General features: G+C 43.3%; 1 protein-coding gene across 1 annotated transcript in view; it reads left to right on the forward strand.

The window, feature by feature from the left end:
- The first annotated feature begins 6,820 nt into the window (after positions 1 to 6,820).
- LOC134934174 (extracellular calcium-sensing receptor-like) overlaps positions 6,821 to 12,310 on the forward strand; it is a 79,475-nt gene continuing 73,985 nt past the window's right edge. Inside the window, exon 1 of the mRNA XM_063929668.1 lies at positions 6,821 to 7,200. Coding sequence (XP_063785738.1) covers positions 6,821 to 7,200 — 380 coding nt within the window. The remainder of the gene's footprint in view (positions 7,201 to 12,310) is intronic.

The raw sequence follows: 12,310 nt of genomic DNA on the forward strand, positions 1-12,310 counted from the left end.
TTTGTAGTCCTAAAATTTGCACCGAGGTCGCTGGATGACTAAGCTAAGCGACCCAAGTGGCCGACACAAACACCTGGCCCATCTAGGAGTGGCACTGCAGTGTCAGACAGCACTTCAAAAAATAGTCCCCAAACAGCACATGATGCAAAGATAAATTAAAGACAAAAGAGGTGCAAGATGGAATTGTCCTTGGGCCCTCCCACCCACCCTTATGTTGTATAAACAGTACATGCACACTTTAACAAACCCATTATTTAAGCGACAGGGTCTGCCATACGACTGTGACTTAAATGACTGGTTGGTTTGGGCCCCCACCAAAAAAGAAGCAATCAATCTCTCCTTGCACAAACTGGCTCTACAGAGGCAAGATGTCCACCTCCTCCTCATCGTCCGATTCCTCACACCTTTCACTGTGTACATCCCCCTCCTCACAGAGTATTAATTTGTCCCCACTGGAATCCACCATCTTAGGTCCCTGTGTACTTTCTGGAGGCAATTGCTGGTGAATGTCTCCACAGAGGAATTGATTATAATTCATTTTGATGTTCATCATCTTCTCCACATTTTCTGGAAGTAACCTTGTACGCCGATTGCTGACAAGGTGAGCGGCTGCACTAAACACTCTTTCGGAGTACACACTGGAGGGGGGGCAACTTAGGTAAAATAAAGCCAGTTTGTGCAAGGGCCTCCAAATTGCCTCTTTTTCCTCCCAGTATACGTACGGACTGTCTGACGTGCCTACTTGGATGCGGTCACTCATATAATCCTCACCTTTCAATGGTGACAGAATCATATGCAGTGACAGTAGACGACATGTCAGTATTCGTTGGCAGGTCCTTCAGTCCGGACCAGATGTCAGCACTCGTTCCAGACTGGCCTGCATCACTGCCAGCGGGTGGGCTTGGAATTTTTAGCCTTTTCCCCGCAGCCCCAGTTGCGGGAGAATGTGAAGGAGGAGCTGTTGACGGGTCACGTTCCGCTTGAGTTGACTAGTGTCTCACCAGCAGGTCCTTGCATCTCTGCAGACTTGTGTCTGCCGGAAAGAGAGATACAACGTAGGCTTTAAACCTAGGATCGAGCACAGTGGCCAAAATGTAGTGCTCTGATTTCAACAGATTGACCACCCGTGAATCCTGGTTAAGCGAATGAAGGGCTCCATCCACAAGTCCCACATGCCTAGCGGAATCGCTCCATTTTAGCTCCTCCTTCAATCTCTCCAGCTTCTTCTGTAAAAGCCTGATGAGGGGAATGACCTGACTCAGGCTGGCAGTGTCTGAACTGACTTCACGTGTGGCAAGTTCAAAGGGTTGCAGAACCTTGCACAACGTTGAAATCATTCTCCACTGCGCTTGAGTCAGGTGCATTCCCCCTCCTTTGCCTATATCGTAGGCAGCTGTATAGGCTTGAATGGCCTTTTGCTGCTCCTCCATCCTCTGAAGCATATAGAGGGTTGAATTCCACCTCGTTACCACCTCTTGCTTCAGATGATGGCGGGGCAGGTTCAGGAGTGTTTGCTGGTGCTCCAGTCTTCGGCATGCGGTGGCTGAATGCCGAAAGTGGCCCGCAATTCTTCGGGCCACCGACAGCATCTCTTGCACTCCCCTGTCATTTTTTAAATAATTCTGCACCACCAAATTCAATGTATGTGCAAAACATGGGACGTGTTGTAATTTGCCCACATGTAATGCACGCACAATATTGGTGGCATTGTTCGATGTCACAAATCCCCAGGAGAGTGCAATTGAGGTAAGCCATTCTGCAATGATGTTCCTCAGTTTCCGTAAGAGGTTGTCAGCTGTGTGCCTCTTATGGAAAGCGGTGATACAAAGCGTAGCCTGCCTAGGAACGAGTTGGCGTTTGCGAGATGCTGTTACTGGTCCCACCGCTGCTGTTCTTGCTGCGGGAGGCAATACATCTACCTAGTGGGCTGTCACAGTCATATAGTCCTGAGTCTGCCCTGCTCCACTTGTCCACATGTCCATGGTTAAGTGGACATTGGGTGCAACTGCATTTTTTAGGACACTGGTGACTTTTTCTGAGGTCTGTGTACATCATCTGTATCGCCTGCCTAGAGAAGTGGAACCTAGATGGTATTTGGTACCGGGGACACACTAACTCAATAAATTGTCTAATTCCCTGTGAATTAACGGTGGATACCGGATACACGATTAACACCACCTAGGCTGCCAAGGCCTGAGTTATCTGCTTTGCAGCAGGATGACTGCTGTGATATTTCATCTTCCTCGCAAAGGACTGTTGGACAGTCAATTGCTTACTGGAAGTAGTACAAGTGGTCTTACGACTTCCCCTCTGGAATGACGATGGACTCCCACCAGCAACAACAGCAGCGCCAGCAGCAGTAGGCATTACACTCAAGGATGCATCGGAGGAATACCAGGCAGGAGAGGACTCGTCAGACTTGCAAGTGACATGGCCTGCAGGACTATTGGCTTTCCTGTCTAAGGAGGAAATTGACATTGAGGGAGTTGGTGGTGTGGTTTGCAGGAGCTTGGTTACAAGAGGAAGGGATTTAGTTGTCAGGGGACTGCTTCCGCTGTCACCCAAAGTTTTTGAACTTGTCAATGACGTCTGATGAATGCTCTCCAGGTGACGTATAAGGGAGGATGTTCCTAGGTGGTTAATGTCCTTACCCCTACTTATTACAGCTTGACAAAGGCAACACACGGCTTGACACCTGTTGTCCGCATTTCTGTTAAAATAATTCCACACCGAAGAGGTGATTTTTTTTGTAATTTGACCAGGCATGTCAATGGCCATATTCGTACCACGGACAACAGGTGTCTCCCCGGGTGCCTGACTTACACAAACCACCTCACCATCAGAATCCTCCTTGTCAATTTCCTCCTCAGCGCCAGCAACACCCATATCCTCATCCTGGTGTACTTCAACAGTGACATCTTCAATTTGACTATCAGGAACTGGACTGCGGGTGCTCCTTCCAGCACTTGCAGGGGGCATGCAAATGGTGGAAGGCGCCACCTCTTTCCGTCCAGTGTTGAGTAGGTCAGGCATCGCAACCGACACAATTGGACTCTTCTTGGGGATTTGTGATTTAGAAGAACGCACAGTTCTTTGCTGTGCTTTTGACAGCTTAAGTCTTTTTATTTTTCTAGCGGGAGGATGAGTGCTTTCATCCTCATGTGAATCTGAGCCACTAGCCTTGAACATAGGCCAGGTCCTCAGCCGTTCCTTGCCACTCCGTGTCGTAAATGGCATATTGGCAAGTTTACGCTTCTCATCAGACGCTTTTAATTTTGATTTTTGGGTCATTTTACTGAACTTTTGTTTTTTTAATTTTACATGCTCTCTACTATGACATTGGGCATCGTCCTTGGCAGACGACGTTGATGGCATTTCATCGTCTCGGCCATGACTAGTGGCAGCAGCTTCAGCACGAGGTGGAAGTGGATCTTGATCTTTCCCTATTTTACCCTCCACATTTTTGTTCTCTATTTTTTAATGTGTGGAATTATATGCCAGTAATATATATCAATAGCAATGGCCTACTGTACCGTACTGCTATATATATACTGGTGGTCAGCAAAATTCTGCACTGTCCTCCTACTATATACTGCGCACAACTAAAATGCAGCACAGGTATGGATGGATAGTATACTTGACGACACAGAGGTAGAGCAGTGGACTACTGTACCGTACTGCTATATATATATACTGGTGGTCAGCAAAATTCTGCACTGTCCTCCTACTATATACTGCGCACAACTAAAATGCAGCACAGGTATGGATGGATAGTATACTTGACGACACAGAGGTAGAGCAGTGGACTACTGTACCGTACTGCTATATATATACTGGTGGTCAGAAAAATTCTGCATTGTCCTCCTACTATATACTGCGCACAACTAAAATGCAGCACAGGTATGGATGGATAGTATACTTGATGACACAGAGGTAGAGCAGTGGACTACTGTACCATACTGCTATATATATACTGGTGGTCAGCAAAATTCTGCACTGTCCTCCTACTTTACACTGCGCACAACTAAAATGCAGCACAGTTATGGATGGATAGTATACTTGACGACACAGGGGTAGAGCAGTGGACTACTGTACCGTACTGCTATATATATACTGGTGGTCAGCAAAATTCTGCACTGTCCTACTACTATGTACTGCGCACAACTAAAATGCAGCACAGGTATGGATGGATAGTATACTTGACGACACAGAGGTAGAGCAGTGGACTACTGTACCGTACTGCTATATATATACTGGTGGTCAGCAAAATTCTGCACTGTCCTCCTACTATATACTGCGCACAACTAAAATGCAGCACAGGTATGGATGGATAGTATACTTGACGACACAGAGGTAGAGCAATGGACTACTGTACCGTACTGCTATATATATACTGGTGGTCAGCAAAATTCTGCACTGTCCTCCTACTATATACTGCGCACAACTAAAATGCAGCACAGTTATGGATGGATAGTATACTTGACGACACAGGGGTAGAGCAGTGGACTACTGTACCGTACTGCTATATATATACTGGTGGTCAGCAAAATTCTGCACTGTCCTACTACTATGTACTGCGCACAACTAAAATGCAGCACAGGTATGGATGGATAGTATACTTGACGACACAGAGGTAGAGCAGTGGAGTACTGTACCGTACTGCTATATATACTGTATATGTATACTGGTGGTCACAGCAAAATTCTGCACTGTCCTTCTACTATATACTACAATGCAGCACAGATATGGAGAATTTTTCAGGCAGAGAACGTAGATATTTTCAGCACACTGAGAACAGATATTTGCAAGCACACTGAGCACAGATATTTGCAAGCACACTGAGCACAGATATTTGCAAGCACACTGAGCACAGATATTTGCAGCACTCTGAGCACAGATATTTGCAGCACACTGAACACAGAAACTGAGAGAACGCAGCCACGTCCTCTCGCTGTCATCTCCAAAGCACGAGTGAAAATGGCGGCGACGCGCGGCTCTTTATATAGAATACGAATCTCGCGAGAATCCGACAGAGGGATGATGATGTTCGGGCGCGCTCGGGTTAACCGAGCAAGGCGAGAAGATCTGAGTCTGCTTTGGAACCGTGTAAAATGGGTGAAGTTAGGGGGGGTTCGGATCCTGAGGAACAGAACCCGCTCATCACTATTAATTATGCTTGTGTAGGCATAAATCGACAGTTCCCCTTTAAAGAAGGAGAACCAGCTAAACAATATAGAGAAGAAACACTCTGCGCTATTTAAAATCCTTCCAGACTCTAAATAAAGTGAATTCACATGTATACATAAAAAACACTCTTTTATTCCAGATTAAATTAATCACATGAATCTCCAATTAATAGATAAAATTATATATTCTCACCACATAAAAATGTATAAAAAAACTATCCTATGAATATACAGATTAACAGATCTAATTAACTCTGATTTCCAATAGCCGGCTTTCTGTGCACATAAAATCATATGAAGATATGGATCAGCTCCCATGCATAAACAATGTCCACAGTATGTGAAATAGGGGATATATTTGTTATTTGTTATGCCAAATGTATCCTCAAATTGTCCGCTCACTGTTTGTAGAGAGACCAAGTAATCAGATGTAGTTATCACCGCTTGTTGTTACTTTGTAAAGGAATGGACATACAATATTTCTCACTTCAATACTAGGTCCTTCAATACAAGGCTTGACCAGCAGAAGACCGCCTCCTGAACCCCTCAAAAAGCGGACACATGTGGCACCCAAGAAACCAAGGTCGGATGTCCTGTCCAAACCACAGCAGTGTACACCGCCACGAAGAATGATAGTCGTTTCTTCCATACCACCGTGCCAAATTTTGGTCACTCCACCAAGATGCCAACCACACTCCCCTCATCTGGATGGTGAGTAGGGAAAAAAAAAAAGATTAGTCCTCTATTAATTATCCATTAATTTACATTCATAAACTGGACACACATCACAACCAACAATACTTACAGAAGAACAGCAACCACAAAATGGCCACAAAGTGGAATGTAGATTTCCGCCTCCATTAAAGATATGTATGTCCACTTCAGCCATACAGTAGCAGATTGTCTGGAAGATGCTGCAACAGAAACAGATGTATAAACTTGACAAAGAGTAATGCTGTAAACATTGTTGTGTGTTTGTTTTTTTGGCATACATTGGCTTCAACATGCAAAAACATACACATGTTGTTTGCGCACACAGTAAAAGGCAACACTTTTGTTTGCAAATCACACATTTCTCATGGAGTATGTAGGATATACCAGACAAATTATGTGGTTGCTATTACATTGATGTATACAGCAAAGCAACAATGGGAGAGGCATGAGCAGCCTTTAAAGCCAGTAGTGATGTTGTTGCAATGCAGAATATGTACAATATGCGTTCACATACATGTGTACAGTGGCCTTCGTTTGTGAAACATTTGTCAAGCATATATGGCTAATTAACCAAAAATGCTTTGTCCTTCCAGAAACAAGTAACACTACCAGCATCCCTCCGACACACCAGCAAGACAGTGACATGGATGAGACAATCATTTTACAACTACAACCAATAATTGAAAGAAACACCTCCCCAGCACCAGTGAGTACCCCACCCCCACTAAACACACCACAACCACAACACAGCCCAACAACACCAGTAGCACAAGGGCCTGATCAAGTGTTTTGGGACAATTGGGCTACACAGCAGGCCACTAATCAGGATTGCCTGCGTAGACAGACACAAATTTTCTCCAGCCTGCCTAATCACCTCAAAAGAATAAGGTATCAGTTGACAAAATGAACCAACCACGCGAATGGCACACACCATGGAAATCATGCGGGCAGACATGACACATGTAATGGGAAACTTACAACGCCTAATGGAAGAACATCACAGACAACAGCAAAGCTACCTAAACATTTTAGAAACAAATCAAATGCTCATTGAATCGATATCCTGCATCATGGAAAATCACAATGCAGCAATGCGTGAACTCAATGCCACTCTCACTAACCTCAATGAAACACTCAGCTCCCAGCAGCAACAGCAACAAAGCACCAGTTCTGGTACGACAACTCCACATGTATCGCCTGTGGCCTCACCACCAAGGCGCTCCAGCAGAACACGCCTGCATGACAGTGGTAAAGGCAAAGCAGCATTCAAGCAACCGCCCACAAAAATTAAATGCCAGATGTAGTGGTTTCTGTTTGGAGGCAACAAAAAATAAGTTAGTAACTGTCTGTTTGACACTATAGATTGTCCTGTTATCACCTTACTAATTTAAGCAACATCATTAATTAGCCCTAAACAAAGTTAACAAGCGTATTTCTTCTTCACACTGCTAATTCCCAGCCTTTGTCAATTTTTTGCCCAGTGAAATGTTATCTGTGCTACACATTGGGGGTCATTCCGAGTTGTTCGCTCGTTGCCGATTTTCGCAACGGAGCGATTAATGCGAAAATGCGCATGCGCATGGTACGCAGTGTGCATGTGCTAAGTATTTTAGCTCAAAACTTAGTAGATTTACTCACGTCCGAACAAAGAATTTTCATCGTTGAAGTGATCGGAGTGTGATTGACAGGAAGTGGGTGTTTCTGGACGGATACTCAGCATTTTCACTGCGTTTGCGGAAAAACGCAGGCGTGCCAGGGAAAAATGCAGGAGTGGCTGGAGAAACGGGGGAGTGTCTGGGCGAACGCTGGGTGTGTTTGTGATGTCAAACCAGGAATGAAAAGGACTGAGCTGGTCACAATGGCAGAGTAAGTCTGGAGCTACTCAGAAACTGCGGGGTAATCGTTACGAGAAAATTAGCAAATCTTTCGTTCGCAATTTTGCTATGCTAAGATACACTCCCAGTAGGCGGCGGCTTAGCATGTGCAATGCTGCTAAAAGCAGCTAGCGAGCGAACAACTCGGAATCACCCCCATTGTGAGTTGCATGCATTAATGAGGCAACAGTCTTTGAGTATCTAATTATTATTTCCAGATTTAAATCAGTCTCATCTATAGCAGCCTCACTACTGCACAGGCATGCACATTGTGAGTTGCATGCATTAATGAGCCAACAGTCTTTGATTTTCTAATTATTATTTCCAGATTCTAATCAGTAACATCTATAGCAGCCTCACTACTGCACAGGCATGCAGATTAACACATGATCCATACAACCAAATTGCTTTCTTTGTGTGGTTAATTGTTTAATACTTTATGCCATTAGGACAATAACAGTATTGCTCAACAAGCAAGTGTCAGAATATGTGCAAACAATATTTCTAATTTTTATTTTTTGGAGGTTTGTCATTAATGTCCTGCCATGTTTGTGTGTGCTAGAAAGGCATTATGGCAGCATTAGGTTAAAAAAAATCACACTTTTCCTTGCAACTGCAAAAGTAATGTGTGTAATAATGGATACATATCGTTTATTGTGGTGTGTCTCTAAACCATGCATAATTAAACAAGCAATCAGAAACAAATAAAAAATGTAGGATGATATGAAGTTTGTGTCCCTTAAATACCATGGAACACCACACATAGGGCCACATGTATTCAGCATGGATAAGATAAAAAAAACATGGCAAAGTGTAAAGTTAATACGTAGCAGACATTCAGATAGTAACTAACATTTTCTACAACAATCAATATTATGTAGTGGTTTATCACCTGCCAGTTATCACTGCTTAATGACTTCTCTAGCCTTAATACATGTGCATCATAATATGATATGTACTCAAAACAGAAACACACAATACACATGCTGCATTTGTATGCCACTAAGCCAGTGTATGTTTTTATGTCTTTGGAATCATACACATTCTGACGAAGTAACATGTTTGAGTTGGTTTTAAACAATTATGTGAGAAAGTAAAATAAAAAAAAAACCTGATACACATATACTGTACTTACCTTAAAAATGTAGATTGATAAGCTCTTGCCTTACCTGCCTCCCTACATCTGTACTCCACGTGTCGCCAGATGTATCTAACTCCTCTGCTTGCTGACTGCTTTCTTCATCCTTCTCCTCCTCATCAACATGTGGCAGATGTTGTTGCAAACACATGTTATGAAGAAAACAGCAGCAGAAAACAATTCTGGTCACCTTTAAGGGACTATGCAACAAAAGACCACCAGACTTATCCAGAAACCGAAACCTAGATTTCAGCACACCAAAACATCTTTCTATCACACTCCGCGCGGACTTATGTACATTATTGTAATTGTGTTCAGCAGGGGAACCAGGGCAGGACAATGGAGTCAGAAGCCAAGAGAAACAGCCATCTCCTCCATCACCTGAAATACATATATAGTAACGTGTGTAAAGTACATATACAGCAACACATAACTAACACAGTAGATTTGTGCATAGTATACAAAGTCCTACACATATCAAATCACATACCCAGCAGCCATCCATCTGGCATTTGTCCGTCCTCAAATTTATCAAAGAGGGATGACTGACTGAGGATGAAGGAGTCATGGCAGCCACCAGGGTAACCATCAACAACACTCATGATTTTGAGTTTTGCATCACAAACCACCTGGACATTTGTAGAGTGGTCAAGATGTCTATGCTGCCTGCCCCTAGGTGGTCTCAGCCAAACGTTTGTGCAATATATGGCTCCCAGCACATTGGGCATGCCAGCAAGGCCATAGAAAGCTACACCTGTGTGTATATTTGTGAAAAAAAGGGTACTGATATTAAATTACATAACAGCATCACTGTTTACTGACATTACTAAAACCAACAAATTAACAGATGAGGTTATTAGGTATACGTCGCCTGTGTTAGGATTCTGGAAAAGGAGGGCTGTGATATCTCAATGACATCGCCAGACACAGCCTGAAAGCTACTAGTAGCCATAAAGTGCAACACAGCCAGGAGTTTGTGCAGGCCTGAGACAGGGCGAAAGCATGCTGTCTCAGGTTCTAGATCAGGTTTGACAAGGTCATACAGATGGAAAATGTTTGAACATTTTAGACGGAACATCTGTATGACCTTGTCATCGGCCAATGCGTTTAAGTTTAAACACCCCTTAAAAAAATGAGGCCTGCACAGCCTCCGCATAACCTGTACAAGCTGCTGACCATGTTCAGTTTCCTGGCCCTGGTTTCTTCCAGGCTGATGTCTGAGTCTCAGGAATCCCACAGCACACAAAACATCACTGCACCATAGTCCAGTAGCCATTTCTGAGTGTAGGTTGATTGAAATGAGCCTAGGGTCCTTTTATAGGCATCCTAATTCAGGTGTGATTGATCTGGAAGTTGCCACACATGTAAACACGCCAGGAAAAAGCAGGCCTATTTATTTGCTGCTTTTTTTTACGATTCGCAAAAAAACCCGACCACAATTGAGCATTCACGGACAAACATCCAAATACGAATGAATAGTAAATTCCGGTGTTGTATGAACAAACAGCCGTGTTTGACCGATGGTCTATTCATTCGTATTTCTGATCTCTGCTGTGAAAACCATTACGAATTGCCAAAACACTGCCGAGATTTGAACTTAGTAAATTCCCGTGTTGACATTTAGAAAAAAAAAAAATTGGAAAAAATCGGGACTTTAGTAAATAAAACCCCTGATCTTACATATGCTCTTTTCTGCAAGTGGGCTGCATAGTGATCACAGAGTGAAAGTTGGAGGGTGATAAATTTGTACATACAACCGATATGAGGAAGTAGTTTATCTTTTGTTGTTTGTGATGTTAGAAATGTTCTATTAGTTTTTGTCCAGTTTAAGTCAAGGCTAAGTCCAGGCTTTGATATTAAAATTATATATCTTTACCCTTTGAGCCTACTCCCTTGGAGTCCTACACCCTGAATTAATCAGCGAGGCTTAATCAGCCCACTATACTGTAATATGAACTAATATTAACATGTGTAAGTTATAGGTTCACTGATTAAAACCCCACACAATGCCCAACACCCATTAGTGGGCAATAAAAGCTAAAATAATCAAATAATGATAGGGAAGAAGGCCATCACAAATTCCCCAAATATCTAACAATTAAACAGGCTAAAGTCTGCTTATAACAATAACTCCAGTTTACCTAAGCAAAACAGATAGTGCTATGAAATAGTATCCTACTTCACTGCAGCTGGTGAGAGTTGTAGTAATTGTTCTGATTACCTGTAGGTGAGAGAATAAGATGTTAGGGTGAGATCGCAGTCCTTTGCCTACTGTATTTCCTTCCAGGCTTTGATATTAAAATGATATATCTTCACCCTTTGAGCCTACTCCATTTTAGGCCAAAAGGTTGCACCGAGGTAGCTGGATGACTAAGATCAGTGACACAAGTGGGCGGCACAAACACTTGCCCATATAGGAGTGGCACGGCAGTGGCAGACAGGATGGCACTTTTAAAAACTAGGCCCCAAAGAGCACATCATGCAAAGAAAAAAAAGAGGTGCAAGATGGAATTATCCTTGGGCCCTCCTACCCACCCTTATGTTGTATAAACAAGACATGCACACTTTAACAAACCAATCATTTCAGCGACAGGGTTTGCCACATGTCTGTGGCTGAAATGATTGGTTTATTTGGGCCCCCACCAAAAAAGAAGCAATTAATCTCTCCTTGCAAAAACTGGCTCTACAGAGGTAAGATGTTCTCCTCATCTTCATCCTCTGATTCCTCACCCCTTTCAGTGTATACATCCTCATTCTCACAGAGTATTAATTCGTCTTCACTGGAATCCACCATCACAGGTCCCTGTGTACTTTCTGTAGGCAATTGCTGGTAAAAGTCTTCCTGAAGGAATTTATAATTAATTTTGATGAACATCATCTTCTCCGCATTTTGTGAAAGTAAACTCCTACGCCGATCGCTGACAAGGTTACCGGCTACACTAAACACTCTTTCGGAGTACACATTCGGGGGAGGGTAACTTAGGTAAAATAAAACCAGTTTGTGCAAGGGCCTCCAAATTGCCTTTTATCCTGCCAGTATACCCATGGACTGTCTAACATGCCTACTTGATGCTGTCACCGATATAATCCTCCACTATTCTTTCAATGGCGACAGCATCATATGCAGTCACAGTAGACATGTCAGTAATTGTTGGCAGCTCCTTCAGTCCGGACCAGATGTTAACACTTGCTCCTGACTGCCCTGCATCACCGCCAGCGGGTGGTCTAAGAATTTTGATTCTTTTCTTTGCAGCCCCAGTTGCGCGAGAAAATGAAGGAGGAGCTGTTGATGGGTCACGTTCCGGTTGAGTTGACAATTTTCTCACCAGCAGGTCTTTGCACCTCTGCGCACTTGTGTCCGCCAGAAAGAGAGATACAATGTAGGTTTTAAACCTAGG

This window comes from Pseudophryne corroboree, chromosome 6, assembly GCF_028390025.1.
Source record: "Pseudophryne corroboree isolate aPseCor3 chromosome 6, aPseCor3.hap2, whole genome shotgun sequence".
NCBI lineage: Eukaryota > Metazoa > Chordata > Amphibia > Anura > Myobatrachidae > Pseudophryne > Pseudophryne corroboree.